Source organism: Amblyraja radiata, chromosome 2 (assembly GCF_010909765.2).
Source record: "Amblyraja radiata isolate CabotCenter1 chromosome 2, sAmbRad1.1.pri, whole genome shotgun sequence".
In the NCBI taxonomy this organism is placed as follows: Eukaryota; Metazoa; Chordata; class Chondrichthyes; order Rajiformes; family Rajidae; genus Amblyraja; species Amblyraja radiata.
In genome coordinates, this window is record NC_045957.1 from 33951261 (window position 1) to 33975073 (window position 23813).

The window sequence follows — 23813 nt, forward strand, 5'->3', positions numbered from 1 at the left end:
AAGGCACAAGGAATTGCTGATGCTAGTTTACAAAAGAAAACACAAAGAGCTGTGGTCATGCAGCACCTCTGGAGAACCCGGATAGGCAACGTTACGGTGTGGGACCTTTCCTCAGTCTGAACAGTGAGTTAAAGCTGCTGCATTCATGGTGTTTAATGTACCCCTACAGAATTTTACTGACGGACTTGTTTGTTTGTAACAGACCATCACCATTTGCGATCAGTTGTGGAGGACATAATGGGCAGGAAATCCATCTCCAGCCAGTGGCATTAAATACGCCATATAGCTTATTAAAGTGATTTCACTGAAGACAAGGCAATTAAGTTTGCAGGCAGAGTGCAATATGACTACAAACTGCAATTAATACCACCAACTGAGATGAAATTCTGGTGGAATGCATTGAGGACAGAATGACTTGACATCTATCTTCCACTTCACTTCACAATTTATAGAGAAGATTTTAGTTTAGTTTAATTTTATTTTAGTGGGGTACAGTGAAAAGTGTTTTGGTGCATGCTAACCAGTAGCAAAAAGACTATAGATGATTACAATCAAGCCATCCACAGTGTACAGGTGCATGATAAAGGGAATAACATTTCGTGAAAAAACACTCCAAAGTCCAATTAAAGATAGATCAATGTTTTTCAATGAGGTAGATGATAGCTCAGGGCTGCTCTCTAGATGTTGGTTCAGTTGCCTGATAACAGCTGGGAAGAAACTGTCTCAGAGTCTGGAGGTATTCGTTTTCACGCTTCTGTACCTCTTGCCTGAGAGGAGAGAAGAGGGAGTGACCGGGGTGAGACTAGTTCTTGATCATGCCGTTAGCCTTGCTGAGGCAGTGTGAAGTGTAAATGGAGTCAATGGAAGGGACATTGGTTTGTGTGATGGTCTGGACTATGCCCACAATTCTCTGCAATTTCTTGTGGTCTTGGATGGAGCTGTTCAAAAAACATGCTGTGATGCATCCCGATAAAATGCTTTCCACGGCACATGTGTAGAAGTTGGTGAGAGTTGTCGGGGACGTGCCAAACTTCCTAAGCCTTCTAAGTTCACCAGACTGATTCCTGGGATGTCAGGACTGTCTTATGAAGAAAGACTGGATAGACTTGGTTTATACTCTCTAGAATTTAGGAGATTGAGAGGGGATCTTATAAAAACTTATAAAATTCTTAAAGGGTTGGACAGGCTAGATGCAGGAAGATTGCTCCCGATGTTGGGGAAGTCCAGGACAAGGGGTCACAGCTTAAGGATAAGGGGTAAATCCTTTAAAACCGAGATGAGAAGAACTTTTTTCACACAGAGAGTGGTGAATCTCTGGAACTCTCTGCCACAGAGTGTAGTCGAGGCCAGTTCATTGGCTATATTTAAGAGGGAGTTAGATGTGGCCCTTGTGGCTAAGGGGATCAGAGGGTATGGAGAGAAGGCAGGTACGGGATACTGAGTTGGATGATCAGCCATGATCATATTGAATGGCGGTGCAGGCTCGAAGGGCCGAATGGCCTACTCCTGCACCTAATTTCTATGTTTCTATGTTTCTATGTAAGGAAGTAGAGGCATTAGTGTGCTTTCTTGTCAATTGATAAGAAGAACTTCAATCGTTATGTCACCATCTAGAAGAAAGGTGTGGTTGTTATGGTTTATTTTCTCTGCTTGATGACGACACAGAGGAACAGAAGACATCAAAGACCAAGTTGGCCTCAGTCAATGTTTTAAGCAGCAAACTATTTATGGTGTTATGTTTCAATTATTTTTCAGGAAGCAAGACGTGCAGGCAAGATTTTTTTTATGTAGAGAGTGGGGGCAGCCTGAAACACGTTGCCAGGGGAGGTAGTGGAAGCAGATGTAGTATTGGCATTTAAGAGGCTTTTAGAAAGGCATATGGATATGCAGGGAATGGAGGGATATGGATCATAGAAACATGGAAAATAGGTGCAGGATTAGGACAATCGGCCCTTTGAGCCAGCAACGCCATTCAATATGATCATGGCCGATCATGCAAAATCAGTACCCCGTTCCTGCTTTTCCCCAGACATTGAGGATGAAGAGCCTGGTCATGAGCTGTACTGTTTGGGGATGGTGGCATTGGGCGAGTATCATGACCTATCATGAGCAGGCTGAGGGGATCAGTTTAACATGGCATCATGATTTGTTCAGACATTGTGAATCAAATGGCCTGTTCATGTGCTGTACTGTTCATTGTTCTCCAAAGCAAGAGCAAGAGAGGGAGAAAACTGCAAAGCAGCCGCATTTTCAGACTTATTTTCTTCTGATGGTTAATCTTCTGCAACACTAAAATTATTATTCACTCCAAATCTACTTTCCAATCTACTTAGCCGGTGGTCCCTCTCGTCCTCCCAGGCCAATGCCGCCATCCCCAAACAGGACAGCTCGTGAAGAGGCCCTTCAGCCCGGCAATGTCTGTACCTAACATGATGTCAAGTTAAACTGATCTCCTCCGCCTTCACATGATGCACCCCTCAACTGAATGGAACTGGCCCAATCAATGGGCCTCTGACCTGCTGGGCCAGCAACCTTCATGCAAACATAGACCAGCAGACAGGAAAAGGTGGGATGACCCATTGACACTGCCCACGATTGCCAGACCAATGACAAATCTCTTTCCACTGTCCACAACAGTATAATCTTCCAAAGAAGTTTAAAAAAAGGAGACACATTTTTGTACCTCAAAAGTGTTCTTCGTCATCCCTGATAGACCATAGTAGGAAGTACCCGCAGCGATGGAGCAGACACAGAGTTCACCGATTTCATCAGTTCTGCAGAGCAACGGGATTCCTTCCGGTCTTACCACACACATCACGGCTGCAGGAAAACAGATGTAACATTAATTCAACAAAACTTTCAATAGAGGGCCTGTCCCACTTGCCGATTTTTTCAGCGACTGCTGGCGTCATTGACTGACGTATCAGTGTCGCCGAAAGATGTCGAACATTTCAAAATCCAAAATGTTGCGACACTTGAGGAGACACCGCACGTCAATACGTCATCACGATGCATCGCGCCGCGTCACCGCACCGTCATGCCGCATCACGCTGCACCTTGTTCGGTGACCTGACTCGTCAGTCAATGATGCCGACAGTCGCCGAAAAATTTGCCAAGTGGGACAGGCCCTTAACTTACTATTGAGTATGTGGCTCATATCAATTACTTCAAATCCGAAACAAGGAATTGGGAATTGTATTTAATTTGTAAATTCAATCCAGCAGAAGTACTCACACCCCAACCATATGAACATTGAATTTTCCAATTGTAAGTAATACCACTTCGCTCACCCCACCACTCCCTCTCTCGTTCTTGTTTCTCTCCCCACTCTGGTGTGCACCCATTTCTCACACTGTCCTTGTTCAGTAACTCTGCTCCTTTCCCCTCCTTCGTACACTCATCTCCCATCCCCAAGTCCCTTATCCCCCCCCACGTCCCCCCTTTCCACTTCCCCCAATCTTCTTCCATGCACATTCCTCTCTCTGGCTTTACATTTCACTCCTCCTATTGTGTCCTTTTCTGACAGCCTTTTGTTTCCTTTTCATCTCGAGCCTTTGTTACTTACACCATCTATCTGCCAATCAAACGCTCTCCTACCTGTTTCCACCTGCAAGACTTTATCACCCCGCCCTCCCCCGACTGCAATCAGTCTGAAGAAGTGTCCTGACCCAAACCGTCGCTTGTCCATTCCCTCCCCAGATGCTGCCTGACCCGTTAAGTTCCTCCTGCATCTGCAGTTTCTTTTGTCTCCAGAGGTATTCATTTGCCACGTGCAGAGATCACACTCCATTCAGATCTAATACAATCCTTTACTTATTTAAGCTTGATAATATGAACAATATCTAAAGTCGACAAAATAACAATACTCCTTCTGGCCTTACAAGACAGATCATATCTGAACAAAGATCGTTCCTTATTTCGGCAACAGAACTGTCAAAAGTAAGGTATACCTAAAACCACATTATTTCAGATTAATAAATGTACTTAATTGTTCCTTTGATTGTTAATGTATGATATGTTACTGCATATTCAAACCATAAATACAATAGAATCCATACGGTTTCCTTGACTTTATTTTCTTTTAGTAAGTATACAACTGACAGAACATGAGACAACTGCAGAATGAGGTAACACTGCTGCGTATACAAATCAATTTGAGAAAATGTCACCACTACAACAAAGAGTTTTGTAATCATAAACAGAAAAGCTGCAGGTCGGGCAGCATCCATGAATCGAGGGAAACTCTTCTCTTAGTGAATCAGTCAAAGATCAGAGCCAGGCTTTTCATCAGATTTTGAAGTTTGACGGCTTTTTAGTTTGGTTTATTTTAGAGATACAGTGCCGAAACAGGCCCTTCGGACAACGACCAGTGATCACCCCGTACACTAACACTGTCCTACACACTAGGGACAATTTACAATCTTTACCAAAGCCAATTGACCGACAAACCTGTACGTCTTTGGAATGTGGGAGGAAACCGGAGAAATCAGGGAAAGCCCATGGGGAGAACGTACAAACACTGTACGGACAGCACCCATAGTCAGGATGTAACCCAGGTCTCTGGCACTGTAAAGGGCCTGTCCCACTTGGCGATTTTTTCGGCAACTAATGAGGGTCGCCAAAAGATTTTGAACATTTCAAAATCCAGCGGCGACAAAAAAAATGTTGCAACACTTGAAAAAACACCACGCGTCATAAGTCATCACGCTGTAAATCTTTCGGTGACCTGATACGTCAGTCAATGATGCCGGCAGTTGCCGAAAAAATCGGCAAGTGGGACAGGCCCTTTAGGCAGCAACTCTACCACTACTACACCATGCTGCCCTTCTCTTTTTATTCATTCTGGAATTCAAGCACCGCTGTCAATGGCTGCATTTACCGGTAACCCATGCATTACAGCTGTCGTGTTACGGGAATTCACCCTTACAGTCTACACAAGTCACTGTTGAATAGTTAAGATGTGGGGGGAAAAAATTTGGCTCTCCTAGAATTTTTGTGGGAAAATAAACGTAAATAAATAATTTCTCGAGGCCTGCGCAGATGAAGAGGTTTTGTTTTATGGAGAATTCCAATTTGCATGAATACAACACCCTGTAATGCAGGGGACATCTCTTTCATCCTTTGCAATTGTTATTGGGAAGGCAATAATGATTTATCTTTTTGAACTGCTCCAATCCTCCTGTACAGCCCCCTGAGGCTTTATATGGCACTGGTCAGACTACATTTGCAGTATTGTAAGCAGCTTTGGGCCACATATCTGAGGAAGGACGTGTGGCATTGGAGAGGCACCAGAGGAGGTTTACGACAATGATCCCAGGAATAATTGGGTTAACATATGATGAACATTTGACGACACTGGGCCTGTACTCACTGGAGTTTAGAAGGATAAGGAGGGACCCCATTGAAACTTACTGAACAGTGAAAGGCCTGGATAGAGTTGATGTGGAGAGGATGCTTCCACTAGTGGGAGAATCTAGGACCAGAGCCCATAGCCTCAGAATAAAAGGACGTACCTTTAGAAAGGAGATGAGGAGGAACATATTTCGTCAGCGGGTGGTGAATCTGTGGAATTGATTGCCACAGACGGCTGCGGAGGCCAAGTCAATGAATATTTTTAAGGCAGACATTGAGATATTCTTGATTAGTAAAGGGCCTGTCCCATGGGCATGCGACTCCATGCGGCAAGCGCGACCTAAAGGGCCGGTCCCACCAGCATGCGCCTGCATGCGGCAAGCGCGACCTAACGCGGTCGCTTGAGTCGTACGGCCTCGCGGGGCCGTTCCCACTTCGATCGCCGGAGCCGTATGGAGTTGTGCGGAGCTGGTCCCGACATCGCGCGGGGCTCCGAAAAACTGACCGTGTTCAAAAATTCTGCGCTGCAACGGCCTGCCGGCCCGCAGCCGCATCGACGCCGTACGTCACGTGCGAACTTCCCGTGGACTTCGCTCGAACTTCATGTCACTCACTCGACCTCCGCGCGGCCCCCGATTCTGGTTTGGTCGTGCTTGCCGCATGCAGGCACATGCTGGTGGGACTGGCCCTTTAGGTTGCGCTCGCCGCATGGAGTCGCATGCTCGTGGGACAGGCCCTTAAGATTGTCAGGGATTATGGGGAGAAGGCAGGAGAATGGGCTGAAACGGAAAGATAGATCAGTCATGATTGAATTGCAGAGTAGACTTGATGGGTCAATTGGCCTAATCCTGCTCCGATAACATGAACATATTAACTTATTTAGCAGCTAATTGTGCCCTTTCTGTGTGTCTATTTCTGATAATATTGGCCAAATAAATATGTCACAAAATGGAGGATCTCTGCATATGCAAAGCCTGCTTGTCCTCTTTCTGTGAAAAGCTGCAAAGTCATGACCAAGTCATGAGTTTCATGGCTCCAGGGTGTCTGGACCCTGGGATGAAGTCAAGCACAGGGTGATGTCCAGATGTCCCCTCTATTGTTAATATGTATGAGGGTTTTGCAGAAAGAGCTGAGCTGGGTTGCAAATGCATGATTAGGATTGGTTATAGAATGGGGTGTTGTAAAACTATTGTTAATTATGTTGCAGAGTGTTTGCACTGTTATCTTGTGATTGGCCAAAGTATGGGGCCTTGTTCAAATTGTTTATACTACCTGGGGAAATGTTTCTTTACTTTGGTGAACTGTCTTTCAACTAGAACCTTCTGTGGAAACAATGTAATGGGGTACTTTGTGATTGGGTTAGGGAACTGTCAGTAAATGTATTAGATTATCTTTATTTGTGATTGGCTTGTAGGGGTTGCCCCCCCCCCCCCCCCCCCCCCCCCCATGTATATTCGCGCCACGGGTCCGATACAGTATAAAAGAGGGGACACCACATGGATCGAGGTCGATCGTCTGGAGGTGCACTTGGGACTGTGTTGACTGTCTGGAGGTGCCTATTCACATGAGGCTGAAGGGCTTGGATGAGTAGAGACAAGGATCGGACCCACGGTGTTGGTTAAGTATCGTAAAGGAAGTTCGTTTGTGAGTTAGTTGACCAAGTGCTTAACTCAGTGTTTTACTGAACTAGATTAACGGGGTGAGCTTTAGGAGCATAATTACATTTCCACAAAAGCACATTTAAACCAAGTTTAAAACCCAGGGTTGTGTTTAAACCAATATCCCTTTCATTCCCTAGCCCTATTATGTTAGTGGGGCTTAGTACCCCCTGACGGTTATCAATAGTGTCTATATATGGCAAAAGAAATGTACTCTTTACATTGTACGTATGCAAATGTATTACACGGGGAATTTCACCCCTTCGGAATAGTTACACAGTTAATCAGTTGTAACTCTCAGCAATTTGGTTGATGTAATAGCAAGAAGTGCGTAAGGAATATTATATAGGATTGTATCAGGGTGTGAGAAATAGACAATAGGTGCAGGAGTAGGCCATTCGGCCCTTCGAGCCAGCACCGCCATTCAATGTGATCATGGCTGATCATCCACAATGAGTACCCCGTTCCTGCCTTCTCCCCATATCCCCTGACTCCGCTATCTTTAAGAGCCCTATCTAGCTCTCTTTAAATTATCCAGAGAACCTGCCTCCACCGCCCTCTGAGGCAGAGAATTCCACAGACTCACAACTCTCTGTGTGAAAAAGTGTTTCCTCATCTCCGTTCTAAATGGCTTACCCCTTATTCTTAAACTGTGGCCCCTGGTTCTGGACTCCCCCAACATCGGGAACATGTTTCCTGCCTCTAGCGTGTCCAAACCCTTAATAATCTTATATGTTTCAATAAGATCACCTCTCATCCTTCTAAATTCCAGAGTGTACAAGCCCAGCTGCTCCATTCTCTCAACATATGACAGTCCCGCCATCCCGGGAATTAATCTTGTGAACCTACATTACACTCCCTCAATAGCAAGAATGTCCTTCCTCAAATTTGGAGATCAAAACTGCACACAATACTCCAGGTGTGGTCTCACTGGGGCCCTGTACAACTGCAGAATGACCTCTTTGCTCCTATACTCAACTCCTCTTGTTATGAAGGCCACCAACTTTCATTGACTGCTGAACAATGATCCCATTGTACTTCCCCTTTTCCCAACGACACCATTTAGATAATAATCTGCCTTTCTATTTTTGCTACTAAAGTGGATAACCTCACATTTATCCACATTAAACTGCATCTGTCATGCATCTGCCCACTCACCCAACCTGCCCAAGTCACCCTGCATCCTCATAGCATCCTCCTCACAGTTCACACTGCCACCCAGCTTTGTGTCATCTGCAAATTTGCTGATGTTCCTTGTAATCCCTTCATCTAAATCATTAATATATATTGTAAATAGCTGCGGCCCCAGCACCGAGCCTTGCGCTACTTGAATCACTTTCTGAAAGGATTTCAGAAGATTAGGTTTGCATTTTAGCTTGTGGGGTACCCCACTAGCGTTGGTTTGCTAAAATGCAAACCTAATCTTCTGAAATCCTTTCAGAAAGTGATTCAAGTAGCAGATCAAAGCCATCTGATTTTCAGAATGCATTGAGAGGGAATGCCCCCTTGTCATTGCGAAATAGGATTATTACAAAATTAACATCAAAGTAAATATTGATAAATAATTAATAAATACACAAATAAGGAAGAGATTTATCTTAGGAAGGCAGTGACTAACAATCCATCTCATGTCTGAAGTACTAACTAAAGCAGCAAACTGTGTAACTGGGACAGCTAGACTTGAACAAGAGCACACAAATTTAAACAAACGAGCAACTAAGTTGATTTCAGATCCGGACAAGTGTGATCTAGTAAACACTGAAACAGTGGCAACCGAGGAATAGGAAAAAGGAGCTGTAAGTGATTATCACTCTGCCGACATGAAGCTGTTATTAGTGTAAATGGGTTAATTAAAAACTCCTCGACAAATTGAAACCTTTTCAAACTAACTCAAAACGGTTATTTTAACACTACAAATTATGGCTGGATAAACTAATTGAAGCAGTGTATCTTTGAACAGATACTAATAAACGGGAAGACACCCATAGAATTGGATCCACTAAGACTCCGTCACAAATAGGGCCATGTCTGAGCCCATTCAAGAATCTGAGCATTAAATGGAGCAATGTTAGGAGAGAGGCCATATGGTGCAGTTGAATCTGATGCTGCATAAGGAGAATCTATCTACTAACTCTGGAGTAAAAGAGAGTGCTTGTGGGCTATGTCTTTCTTTAGGGTCTGTCCCACTTTCACGATCTTTTTTACTTCATCATGCTAGAAAAACGCCCCGACCTACTTGATGCCACGAATACCTACGACTAGCATCACGGCCTGCTACGACCCCGTGACGACCATGCTGCGAGTATGAGTCAAGGGCAAACTCGGCAGAGGTCGTGAATTAGGTCGTGAAAGTGGGACAGGCCCTTTTGTAGCGGTAATATTTTCACAAATTGGTTTGCAAAATAAGTTGTGTTGCACTACAAGAATTCTATTCTGCACTCTGTATCTTCCCCATTGCTCCATCTGTCGTACCTGAGTTTGAACTCATTGTATCAATGGACGGTATATCTGATCTGATTGGATAGCATGCAAAACAAAGCTTTTCATTGTACCTTGGCACATGCGGCAATAATAAACCTAAACTTAAAACCAAAATCTCTGTTTATTTTGTCAGTATTCAGTACAAAATAAAGAGCAAAACAATAGCCCACAGCTTTGATGGCTATCTGGCATTGATCTCAAGTGAATATTCAATAGTCCCCATAGAATTCATTGTCACTGACGGCTGTGGAGACCAAGATGTCAGATATATTTAATGCGGAGATTGATAGGTCCTTGTTGAGTAAGTTTGTCAAAGGTTACGGGGAGAAGGAAGGAGAATGGGGTTGAGAGGTGTTGTGTTCAGTTCTGGACACCGTTTTAGAGGAAAGATGCTGACAAGCTGGAAAGAATCCAGAGAAGATTTACGAGGATGTTGCCAGAACTAGAGGGTCTGTCTGACCTATAGGGTGATTTCACGAAAGGTCACTGGAGCGTAGATCCGCACCCACGTGACCGAAAATTTAAACTGGGGGACAAGCGTCACTTCCGGTACATGTTAGTGAATGGGAAAACACGCACTTTCACACCCGTTAAAAACATCGAAAACGGCCAGGTTTTGAGCTGCAATTTACTGAGCCAGTCGGGGTGACCGTGAGGAACAGCTACCTAAATTTACAGTTAAAAAAAAGATAGAAACTAAGGTAAATACAAGAGGGAGCTGAAGGGGCAAAATAAGCGGAAGTTGTTAGCGGACATTTGCCGTGGAGATTTAAAGATCCAAAATATCGGGAATTATCGCGTTTGCTCGCTGCATTTCATCAAAAGTAAGGCATTATTGACTTTGTTATCTTTATTCATTTGTTAGATGAAAAGTATTAAAAGTTAGAAATCCTTCAGTAAAATTGCAAAATCGCCCATGGTTCTCGGGTGGGTTTTAACATGCAAAATGAACACGCTTCTGAAGCTCCATTCACCATTTAAATAATCGTAAACTATCAATGCGTCTTGAAATAAATTTTACTCAGATGCAAGCTAAGGAATGGGATAATTGTCAGCTGTTCATTTGACAAAATCAGGACATTTTTTGGCTAATAATAAAATGTCCTGATTTTGTCAAATGAACAGCTGACAATTATACCATTCCTTAGCTTGCATCTGAGTAAAATTTATTTCAAGACGCATTTATGATTCACGGATATTTAAATGGTGAATGGAGCTTCAGAAGCGTTTTCATTTTGCATGTTAAAACCCACCCGAGAATCATGGGCGATTTTGCAATTTTACTGAAGGATTTCTAACTTTTAATACTTTTCATCTAACAAATGAATAAAGATAACAAAGCCAATAATGCCTTACTTTTGATGAAATGCAGCGAGCAAACGCGATAATTCCCGATATTTTGGATCTTTAAACCTCCACGGCAAATGTCCGCTATCAACTTCCGCTTATTTTGCCCCTTCAGCTCCCTCTTGTATTTACCTTAGTTTCTATCTTTTTTTTTTACTGTAAATTTAGGTAGCTGTTCCTCACGGTCACCCCGACTGGCTCAGTAAATTGCAGCTCAAAACCTGGCCGTTTTCAATTTTTTAACGGGTGTGAAAGTGCGTGTTTTCCCATTCACTAACATGTACCGGAAGTGACGCTTGTCCCCCAGTTAAAATTTTCGGTCACGTGGGTGCGGATCTACGCTCCAGTGACCTTTCGTGAAATCACCCTATAGGCAGGAGTTGAGTAGGCTGGGGCTCTATTCCTTAGAGCGCAGGAGGATGATGGGTGATCTTATAGAGGTGTATAAGATCATGACAGAAATAGATCGGGTAGATGCTCAGAGTCTCTTCCCCAGAGTAAGTGAATCAAGGACCAGAGGACATAGGTTTAAGGTGAAGGGAAAATATTTAATAGGATTCTGAGGGGTAACTTTTTCACACAAAGTATGGAACCAGTTGCCAGAGGAGGTACTTGAGGCTGGGATTATCCCAACATTTAAGAATAAGTTAGACAGGTACAAGGATAGGACAAGTTTGGAGGGATGTTGGCCAAGCGCAGGCAGGTATGACTAGTGAGGCTGGGACATGTTGGGCCAAAAGGGCCCGTTTCCACACTGTATCACTCTATGACTCTCAGGAAAAATAGATCAGCCATGATCAAATGGCAGAGCAGAATTGATGGGCCGATAGCTGGAGTGGAGTTGGAATGTGGGTGATGCATTCAATAAGTATAAGAAGGGCATTGAAGATTGTGAAGTTAAGGAGGTAGAGAGAGTGTGCCTTTTGGAGTGACAGGTCTTCCAAGTAAAAGGAATAGCTTGTTGCTGAATATCATGATCTTCTCAGCTGGATGAGCATCCTAAATTGTTCAATTACAGATATTATTGAAATACAATAGCACATTTGACAGTGCACTGCAGCAGGGTTGCACAAGCTAAAAATCTCCTGGACGTGAACTGCTGATTGAGGCAAGGGAATAGAGAGGCCATGAGAGATGGCAAGTTTGCTTCTCATAAAAAATGTACCCATTGTGCAGAAGGTAACATATGAGCAGGTTAAATGGGGAGGGAAAAGGTCACTTCAGTTGACGTGTTTCTCACCAGTAGGCAGTGGTTTGAGGTGAGGGATAGGAGGTTTAGAGAAGATTTGGGGAAGAATTGTTTTCCACCAGAGGGTGATTGATACCAGGAGTGCACTGCCTGTGAGATGCTGAAGAAGATCGTCTCACATAATTGAGACGTATTTAGGTGAATACTTGAAACGCCATGGCATAGCTTTACTTTTAGACATTAGACTTTAGAGATGGTGCGAGGAAACAGGCCCTTCAGCCTGTTAATCCTGGCTAAATTGGAGCAGCCATGGTATTAAAATTGAGTAAGGGCTTGTGTGCTGCTGGCCATTTTGGTCAAGTTAAATGTGCCTTTGCAGAACTGAGACAAGCTGCTGAATGGCGCCAGCTTGCCTGTGGCCCAGATAAGAGCTGCAGAGAAAGAATAGGACATCTGCAGAGGTCTGACAATGAGGTGTAAAATGCATGGAACTGATTGGGTCAATGCAAACCAGGTATACATACTGTAAATAATGTTGTAAAGCTTCACTGTGTTAGTTGTTGATTGGTTGAAATGTTAAGCTTTGTCTGGGTTGTCTGAATCCCAAGGCACATGTTGCATTATTCATCTACATTAGCTTCTGTCTAGAAGCTCCTTTCGAATACAATGTATTAGTTATTATGTTATTAGGTTGGGGAACTGTCTATCATGTACTGTTGTAATCGATATATGTTATTGGACTGTACAGAGACCACCTCCATGTGGTTCGGCCCCTCAAGGTTCTGGGACCTATAAAAGGTAGCCCTCATGAGGTCCGATGTCGATCTTCTGGAAGGACGCTTGGGACTGCATGACCTTTTGGAGTGTCTCTGCTTGCATAAGGCTAGAAGAGGTTGGCCAAGCAGATACAAGGATCGAACCCGCGGTGGTTAGGTATTGTATAGGGAGGTTTCACAGCAGTCGAGTAACGACCCATGACCCGTGCTGTTGCTACGCTACTCCAAGTGGAGTACACGCGATGAACTGCAGGTAGGCACTTACCATTGTTTCCAGCATAGCGGGCCCATTAAAACCCGCTGAAATTGTCAATTTTTGCACTGTAAATAATTATGGAAATCGGAATAAGCATGTGAGACATTTAGCCTACTTCAGAATTCCAAAAGTGAGGAGAAATGACGGTAGATAGAAGCGAGAGCTGAAGGGACAACAGCCAAAGTGCTTAGCGAATATTGGCCGTTTGCTCACTGCATTTCATCAACTAAGGCATTATTTGTGTTTTTTCTTGATTTCTTTGGCATCTAAAAAGTTTCAGAAGAGATAAATCTGGCTGTAAATTTTTTAAATCGCCCATGGTTCTCAAGTGGGTTTTTACATACAAAATGAAAACGCCTGAAAAAAAAATTACAGCCAGATTTATCACTTTCGAGACTTTATAGATACCACAGGAATCAAGAAAAAACACAAATAATGCCTTACTGTTGGTGAAATGCAGTGAGCAAACGCGATAATTCCCAATATTTTCAATTCCGATATCTGCCCAGCCAATGTTCACCAAGCACTTTAGCTGTTGTTGTCCCTTTAGCTCTCGTTTCTCTTTACCTTCATGTTGCTTCACTTTTGGAATTCTAAAGTTGGGTACATGTCTCTCACACTTACCCTGACTTCCACAATTTTTTTCAGCGCAAAATTTCAACATTTTGGCGGTTTTTAACAGGTAGGAAAGTACGCGTTTCTTGCATTAATAACATATACCGGAAGTTACGGATGTCCTCCAGATGGATTGAGCGGCTCCGTGCGTCAAGCCCTATGACCCAGTGACCTTACGTGCAACCCCCCTATAGGGGATTTGTGTTGTGTTATCCAAAATAAAGTTTAGTTGCTCAAGTGCTTGATTCAGTATTTTATTGACTGAAACAAGGCTGGAGGGAGCTTAGAATGAGCTATTTACAAATGCAATGTGTCCGCACCGGCCAGCGATCACCCCGTACACTAGCACGATCCGACACACACTGGGGACTGTTTTAACCAAAGCCAATTAAACTACAAACATGAGTGTTTTTGGAATGTGGGAGGAAACCCATATGGTCACAGGGAGAACATATAAACTCCGTACAGACAGCACCTGTTGTCAGGATTGGATCCAGGTCTCTGATGCTGTTACCACTGCGTCATTGTGCCGCCCCTGCACACAGCTACTGATTTAGCAACCGGCTAAGTGCTGGAAAATGAGATTATGCGCTTGATGACTGCTGCTGGGGTCTGTTTCCGTGCTATGTGAGTCTAATGGGTTTTGTGACTCTAATGTCCCGATTTTTCAGCGGACTGTCAAATTGCCTACAGTGGCCTGAAAAACCAGAAACTGGAATGGTGACTGTCAGAGTGGAACACACACACGCACGCACGCACGCACACACACACTCCTTCACCAGCCCATTATGCAGGCGGGGTCAGGACAAGCGGGGGGAGCGCTGTCTAAAAATTTCACACAGTGCAAAGCCAAGGTGAAACAGACACACACCGTCATGGGCAGGAAGGTTGGCGTGGTAAAAAAACGGCTAAACACAGTGTACGGTAAGTCCTTTAAAAGAGGTGGAGAGGGGGGAGAATGAGTGGAGCCAACTTTTAAGAAGCCAGAGATACACGGCTGTGAAGCTCGGCGGACATTTAACATTTTACCGGTTGGTTCCTTGGTTCTGAAAACTACTGCTTACCTTTTTTCCCCCTATGAGCCAATGAAATTCACCGGTCCATCATGGGATACAACCTCCGAGAACCTTCGACCTCCTGGCAACCCACTAGGACCTCCTGGCGACCCACCTCCGGCTCGAGAATTCTCGCTACTCTCCATGGCGGCTTTATTCTAGTCGCCGCTAATTTTTCAACATGTTGAAAAATTCAGGACGACCATAATGAGGCCGCGACTAGTTCCCAGAATGCGGGACCTGCTCACGACCATGAAGGCGACTCCCTGGCAACCACCTGCGACCATGTGGCGACCATGAGGCGACTGCATAGTCTCCTGCACTCGCCTAAAAAGCCGCCTAAGTGGGGCAGGCCCATTAGACCAGTAACAGGGACTGGCTAGATAAAGTGGCCACTCTCAGTGTTGCCATTTTCACAGACTGCTTTCTGATATCAGGTGTTCACTTAGAAATTTGTAAGATAATTATGCATTAAAAGAAATTAAGTCTGTAAGTAGCAGTCAAGGGCGCACAACGAGAAAATTAACCTCACACCAAACATAATGTAATAATTAATTAAACTATTCATTTAAACATCTCTATTCACCGGCTAACTGTTAAAACACAATTAACATGGAAATGTATTCTACAGGCACCATCTTCCTAAACATTGCTGTTGTATTTGTTGTGTGCACACCAGTTTATTTTAAAATATGCCTTTAATAATTCACTGATATTTTAATAATTTAGTGAAATATTTTTGAAAAACATAGCGCAAGCCACAATCCATTTAAAGCTGATTAGCTTAATCTCCATGTTGAGTTGATAAAGCAATAAAATAAATGTATTCCATCAAGCCATACCTCCGGGCATCACCATTCCAACGTCTTGCACAGTCAGAACAGACAGCTTCTCTTCAGAGTCCACTCTTATCACCCCATAACTCAGGCCATGCATAGAGAGGACGCCTCGACCAGGAGGCTGGTTGGTATCATCTGTCGGCCTAAAATACATTCACACGCTTAAAACTGAATGGAAAATATATTTTCTACAGAGTGATTTACAAAATTGGAGCAGAGCACGCGGATCTGAGGCAGCCTGCAGCGGCACGGAGCGGCGGTGGAGGACGTCAACAGCCTTGTTGTGGCCAGGCTGACCATTGCAACGGTTCGGTATACATTTCAAGACCCTCCTCCATGTCTACAAAGCCCTCAATGGGCTTGCCCCCTCCTACATTAAAAGTCTTCTCATCTAAAATACCCACCAGGTCCCTCAGATCGGCCGACTTGGGGCTGCTGAATATCCCGCGGTCTAGGCATAGGCTTAGGGGCGACCACGCCTTTGCGGTTGCAGCCCCTAGACTGTGGAACAGCATCCCCCTTCCCATCAGAACTGCCCCCTCCATCGACTCCTTTAAGTTAAGACTAAAGACATATCTATACTCCCAAGCCTTTCCTGACGTCCACTGAGCGAGGGCTATATGTATATATGTATGTAGTTTGTTTATACTATTCTTATAACAAATGTAAAGCACTTTGGCCAACGAGAGTTGTTTTTTAAATGTGCTATATAAATAAATGTGACTTGACTTGACTTGACTAACTACAACCGTGGTGTGACCAGGACAACGGACCTTTATGGCCAAGTTAAGACTACATCTCTAACAACTTTGAACTTCAAGGTCACAAGCTGGCGCCAGGAGCGAGGCAACTCTTGTGCACTTGGGTAGTAAACACTGCCCAGTCCATCATCGGCTCTGACCTTCCTTCCATCGAGGGGATTTATCGCAGTCGCTGGCTCAAAAAGGCTGGCAGTATCATCAAAGACCCACACCATCCTGGCCACACACTCATCTCCCTGCTACCTTCAGGTAGAAGGTACAGGAGCCTGAAGACTGCAACAACCAGGTTCAGGAATAGTTACTTCCCCTCAGCCATCAGGCTATTAAACCTGGCTCGGACAAAACTCTGATTATTACCAACCACTTTCTGTTATTTGCACTATCAGTTTATTTATTCATGTGTGTATATATTTATATCATGGTATATGGACACATTTATCTGTTTTGTAGTAAATGCCTACTATTTTCTGTGTGCTTAAGCAAAGCAAGAATTTCATTGTCCTATACAGGGACACATGACAATAAACTCACTTGAACTTGAACTTGAACTTGAACTTGCTTCAGTGTAATCTACTATTCTTGCAGATAGACACAAAAAGCTGGAGTAACTCAGCGGGTCAGGCAGCATCTCAGGAGAACAGGAATAGGTGATGTTTCGGGTCGAGACCCTTCTTCAGACTGAGATTCAGGGGTAAAGGGAAACGAGAAATTTAGATGGTGATATGGAGAGATATAGTTCTAATCAATGAAAGATATGTAAAAGGAAACGATGATCAAGGAACGGTGGAGCCCACAATGGTCCATTGTTGGCGGTGGGCTAGATCACCATCTATATCTCTCGTTTCCCTCTCTCCTGACTCTCAGTCTGAAGAAGGGTATCGGCCCAAAACGTCGCCTTTTCTCCAGAGATGCTGGCTGACCCGCTGAGTTACTCCAGCCTTTTGTGTCTATCTTTGGTTTAAATCAGCTTCTGCAGTTGATTGCTGTTATTCTTCAACTCTTGTACATAAGTGTGGTTGTGTCTATGTACAGTAAGATCTTGACTGAACTGCATGCAAAAAAGAAATGTCACTGTACCTAGGTACTTGTGACAATAAAGGACCATTGAAACATAGAGCATGTTGTGAAGAATGACGTGGGTCAACAATGCAACAATTGTTCAAGTGTGTTTAATTCCTCAATGGTGAGACAGATCTTTTTAGTTCAGTTTAGGCTAGTTTAGTGATACAGTGCGGAAACAGACCCTTCGACCCACTGAGTCTGCACCAACCAGCGATCCCCGCACATTAACACTACCCGATACACACTAGGGACAATTTTACATTTATACCAAGCAAATTAGCCTACAAAAACCTGTACGTCCTTGAAGTGTGGGAGGAAACCAAAGATCTCGGAGAAAACCCATGCAGGTCATGGGGAGAATGTACAAACTGTACACACAAGCACCTGTGGCCAGGATCGAACCTGGGTCTCTGGCATTGTAAGACAGAAATGCTGGAGAAACTCAGTGGGTGAGGCAGCATCTATGGAGCGAAGGAAAATATGACGTTTCGGGTCGAGACTCTTCTTCAGACCTGAAGAAGGGTCTCAACCCGAAACATCACCTTTTACTTTGCTCCATAGATGCTGCCTCACCCACTGAGTTTCTCCAACATTTTTATCTACCTTCAATTTTTCCAGCATCTGCAGTTCCTTCTTAAACACTTGGCATTGTAAGACAGTAGCTTTACCGCTACATCGCCATGCCGCCCGACCTGTTAATTTGGTGGATATACAGAAGTCTGGAATTCAAGACCGAATCCAAACGGATATTTCTATTTTCCCACTGCAAACATCAGCAAGTTAAAACGCTTCTGATTTCTAAGGAAAAGAAGGCAGAGATTTTCACTTTATCCTGCACCACACTGATTTTTCCTCAGTTAATGATGGGAAGCATTTTGTTTGCTTAAGGGCCTGTCCCACTTGGCCATCATTTGCACGACACACAGATGGCACGCGAAGATTTTGTACATCACAAAATCCTGTGATGCCTCACACGGCCGCGAGTCACTGCCTATGTCATCGCGCACCATGCATGCGTAATGTGCACCATGGGCGCATCACGTGCGTGTCACGATGTGCGTCGTGACGCGTAAATGATGTCGCGTAAACTAAGTGCAAAAGACAGCCAAGTGGAACAGGCCCTGTAGTCTTAATAGTGGTTAATAGCGTGAAGCCATTTACTGTGTATACCTGTAGTCAGAAAGACTATGTAGAGCAAGGCAGGATGAGTATTAGTGAATGATGAATAATGTACCACAATTGTTAATATCTGAATTAGTTTGTCAATTGAAAGCTGCACATTTAATAAACAATGGCCAGTCGCCAAAACATTTTGTGAGATGCTAAAACTTACTCCATCTACTTAAAACATTCCATAAATCAATGACATACCTGCGGATAGCTGCAGTAAGCGCTTCAGGTGAACTGGCACAAGGGCAGATTACTTCAGGACGCAATCCTTTGCTTTGGAAAACATTCAGGAATGCATCACAAGAAGAAATGGACCCTAAGGAGCCAAAACAATCACAACATTTTAGAATAACTTTGAACAATTTACGTACCAATCTAGATCGCACATTGCAAGGCACATTGTTTTTTTCCTTATTGCTACGTGAAAATTAAATGCAGGCTTACAACTAACTTACATGTATGATGAGGCCATTTGAATTTGGGAACAAAACTGACTGTTCACTTTCAAAAAAGGAAATAACTCTGACAATGAGTCCTTTTTGGGTTTTTTGACCCAAGTGTCCTTAAACTATTCAACATACAATCACCATGGAAAAAGGCATGAAAATAATGGTGATAAAACAAGCTATGAAAATGGACAAGGAATGCTGGCCTTTATTTCACAAAATCCTGTAATACAAAAGAGATGAGTTATGCTTTATTGAGCAGGGTCTTGTTCAGATCCTCTCTGAAACAGCGTATTTGCTTTTAGGAACAGAAGTTAAAGAAAATTACCTGACCTTGAAACAAATGCAACAACGATCCACCAGAATGTTGAAACAAGGAACTGCAGATGCTGGTTAATATACTAAAAGATACAAAATGCTAGGCAGCAACTCAGCAGGCCAGGTAGTCTTCAGACTAAAGAAGAGTCTCGACCTGAAATGTCACCTATCCAGATGCTGCCTGACCTGTTGAGTTACTCAGCACACACTGTCCTTTTGTCCACCAGAATGTCACCAGAATGGTAAAATCACAAGCAATGGTAAAATTGGGAACAGTTCCATCCTAGACGGCAAGAAATTGCAGATCGTTGCCCAGACCATCACACAAACCTGCCTTCCTTCCATTGAACCTATCTACACTTCATGGTGCCTCAGCAAGGCCGCCAGCATATTCAAGGACTAGTCACATGCAGTCACTCCCTCTTCTCCCCATTCCCATCAGGCAAGATGTACAGAAGTTTGAAAACATTTACATCCAGATTAAGGAACAGTTTATTCCCAGCTGTTATCAGGCAACTCTCATCAGCTAGAGTGTAGTCTTGACCTCCCATCTAACTCATTCACGACCTTTCAACTATCTTTAATCGGACATTATCGGACTTCAATATTACATCTTTGCACTAAAAGTTGTAGCCTTTTATCCTTTTCTCTGTGCAATATGAACGGCTTGCTTGTATTCCTGTATAGTCGTTTCTTTGACTGGATCGCACGCAAACAAAAGCTTGTCACTATACAAGTGACAATAATAAATGAAACCAAAGTAAATTAAATAACCTTAGTTAATACTCAAAACCATAGTCTCACTGAACAATTGCAGACTAGTACTGTAAGGGAGCAAGTTCTGGCCTTTACCCCCAATTGTGATCAAGGAATAATGAAAAGTTGCCAAGTCTGCACAAAAGTTTTCAAGAGAGAGTTAGATTTAGCTCTTAGGGCTAAAGGAATCAAGGGATATGAGGAAAAAGCAGGAACGGGGGTACTGATTTTCGATGATCAGCCATGATCATATTGAATGGCGGTGCTGGCTCGATGAGCTGAATGCCCGACTCCTGCACCTATTTTACTATGTTTCTAACAGGCAATTTGAAGGAAAAATTGGAGGCTGTGGCACTCCTAAATCTCCACTGATTTTTTTCCTTCCCAGTAGAAGCAGTCGAGGGTGCAGAGAAAATTTACGAGGATGTTGTCAGGACTCGAGGGCCACAGGTGTAGGGAGAAGTAGAGGCAGGCTGGGACTTTATTCCCTCGAGTATAGGAAGATGAGGGGTGATCTTATAGAGGTGTACAAAATCATGAGAGAAATAGATCAGGTACACGCACAGTGCCTTTTACCCAGAGTAGAGGAATCAAGAACCAGCAGACATAGGTTTAAGGTGAGGGGGGAAAGATTTAATAAGAACCTGAGGTGCAACATATTTTTTACACAAGGGGTAGTAGGCATATGGAACGAGCTGCTGATGGAGGTAATTGAGGCAGACACTATCGCAAGGTTTAATAAACATTTGAACAGGCACATGGATAGGATAGGTTTAGATGCATGTTGTTCTCCAGATCAACTTAGTGGTAATCATTGTTATTTATTATCAACGTTATAAAATAACACTTAGCATGGTAATCCCACATCAAAAATAATGTCCCTTGCATTATTCTGCAAAGCCACTGATGTCTGCTGTCAATTACAGTACTCTGCTGCCACTTTTTATTTTCTCAGAGGGTGAGAGCATTGAAAACCATGGGGGTTGATTGTTCCAAAATTGCATTTGAAAGCATTTTTCACAGTCTATAAATACTACATTGGGCTTGAACCATTGAAAGCTGCATTTTCAAGCCATGTGAAATGTGATTTGCTTTACACTAGAGGGCATTTTTTGAGAAAGGTGGCTACTTACAAGGATTGGCTCCATCTGCAACTATGAGCATCCGCAGTGAGGTGAGGTTGATGTCTCGCTGATCCCTGTGTGCCACCAAGGCCCAATGCATATCCCTGGACTTCACGCAAGCCACTTTGGCTGGAAAGACAGGGAATGGAATGCATCATTCTCACCAAAATCAGTCTTCTTAACAAAGTGAAACTCAAATCTTACCATTAATCTGCACAGATTTTTACGTTCACAATCAAATCTTGCCATAGAGGAAGCACAGAGAAGGTTCACCAGACTGATTCCTGGGATGTCAGGACTTTCATATGAAGAAAGACTGGATAGACTCGGCTTGTACTCGCTAGAATTTAGAAGATTGAGGGGGGATCTTATAGAAACTTACAAAATTCTTAAGGGGTTGGACAGGCTAGATGCAGGAAGATTGTTCCCGATGTTGGGGAAGTCCAGAACAAGGGGTCACAGTTTAAGGATAAGGGGGAAATCTTTTAGGACCGAGATGAGAAAAAGAAATTCATACAGAGAGTGGTGAATCTCTGGAATTCTCTGCCACAGAATGTAGTTGAGGCCAGTTCATTGGCTATATTTAAGAGGGAGTTAGATGTGGCCCTTGTGGCTAACGGTTCAGGGGGTATGGAGAGAAGGCAGGTACAGGATACTGAGTTGGATGATCAGCCATGATCATATTGAATGGCGGTGCAGGTTCGAAGGGCCGAATGGCCTACTCCTGCACCTATTTTCTATGTTTCCATAGAAGGCTATTTCAATGTGAAATCAAGAATCTGGTATTATCTTTAAATAATTCCTTGAGCACGATTGTGGTTAAACTTACCCTTATATGCATAGACTTTCTGTATCCATGACAGGGGGTTCACCTTCATTAATGAATATGGGATACTGATTACATGCATCATGTTCATAACACTCTGAGGGGCACAGTAAAACATGGTAAGAAAATATTACACTCAGAAATAGTACTTCATGGGTGAGCATCGCAGAATCATTAAACATTCTTTCATTGTCAAACCACCCGCCGATACAAGAAAATGAAGTACTTGAAGCTTCATCAGTGCCGGAATGTTTAAGCAGACCAAACCAGTTGTAGGTTGTAGTGGAAGTGCGTCTATTTTTATTGGATGCCATTTGACACATTTGCCAATTAAATAACCTGCATAAACATTTCATGACAGGCTCCCAAATCACAACCTCAATCCAACTCAAATCCAATATTCTTCCTATTTTCTTACATCGATTAGATTCAAATACCTCAATCTACTTATATTGAAAATTAAAGGAAACCCCCACTAATGTCCATCAAGTGAAGATCTCACACCAACTTGCTTTGAGCAGGGTGAAGCCACGTAATAACTAAGCTCGTCATTTTCCACGATAAAACCAGACATTTCTGGAAATACTTTGCAAGGTCAGGCACTATCTCTGGAAAAGAGACAATCAGTAAATGCTTCAGCTCACTGATCTATCACCAGAACTGGAAAAAGTTAGAAAACAAACCAGTTTCAAGAAGTGGAGAAAGGGGAGGGGGTGGAGGGAACGTCTGTGATTGGTGGAGATCAAGAAAGACAATATGAGTAAAAAGGAACTGCAGATGCTAGTTTACACCGAAGACAGACGCAAAATGCTGGAGTAACTCAGCGGGTCAGGAAACATCTCCGGAGCTAAGGAATGGGTGACGTTTTGGGTCAAGAAACTTCATCAGACTAAGAAACCCTACTACAGACCAGATAACATCAGGCCATTATCTCCCACTCACTGGCCTTACTTCCTCGAGACATAGTCTTTCAATCTGCCCTGTCCACTTCTACCTCCTCGCCAAGGCAGTCCTGATATCGTTTATAACTGCTCTTGCCCCACAGAATTTGCAGTAAAACTCTGTTAATCTGGCATGCTCGGGACATTGGTGGTGCTGGGTTAGCAATCTTTGCAGACTATTATATTTTGATTTATTAATGGTGCAACACACTTCCAATTCACTTATTTGTGAGATGTTACACGGGTACAATTCCATGAATCCAATAGATTTAAAGGCAACAAGGGAACTCAGGGCTGCGGAGATTTTTCAGAGATTATGGGTACTGAGGGCTCAGTCAGTGGACAGCGAGTGTGTGAGAACCAAGGATGGGAAGAGCGTGAATCAGTGCCCCGAGGAGTGGAGCAGTGTGCAGGAGATGGAGCACTGGAGGAGGGAACTGGAGCCCCAGTGACTAGTGGGTGGGGAGCGTGGGGACCCGGACTCCAGTGAGTGACGTGGAACGGGACCCCAGTGATGGGGAGTGTGGGGAACGGGATCCCAGTGTGGGGAGTGTGGGGAACGGGATCCCAGTGTGGGGAGTGTGGGGAACTGGAGCCCAGTGTGGGGACTGTGGAGAACTGGAGCCAAGTGAGTGGATAGGGGAGTGTAGAGTTTGGGACCCCAATGAGTGGATGGGAGCATGGGGACCTGGACCCCAGTGTGTGGGGTGTGGGATTTGGGACTCCAGTGAGTGGATGGGGAGTGTGGGGTCCCGGACCCCAGTGTGTGTGCAGACAGGATGGAAACTGAGGGTCTGATGAGCGGACGGATGAGTGCGGGAAGCAAGGCCCCAGCGAGCAG

General features: G+C 43.8%; 1 protein-coding gene across 6 annotated transcripts in view; it reads right to left on the bottom strand.

The window, feature by feature from the left end:
• dip2c (disco interacting protein 2 homolog C) overlaps nucleotides 1–23813 on the bottom strand; it is a 539567-nt gene that overhangs the window by 98031 nt on the left and 417723 nt on the right. For all 6 annotated transcript variants that reach the window (XM_033044735.1, XM_033044743.1, XM_033044718.1 and 3 more), the window contains 5 exons: nucleotides 22035–22128; nucleotides 21215–21334; nucleotides 18763–18877; nucleotides 15572–15711; nucleotides 2684–2820 (listed from right to left, as the gene is read on the bottom strand). In XM_033044735.1, coding sequence (XP_032900626.1) covers nucleotides 2684–2820; nucleotides 15572–15711; nucleotides 18763–18877; nucleotides 21215–21334; nucleotides 22035–22128 — 606 coding nt within the window. The remainder of the gene's footprint in view (nucleotides 1–2683; nucleotides 2821–15571; nucleotides 15712–18762; nucleotides 18878–21214; nucleotides 21335–22034; nucleotides 22129–23813) is intronic.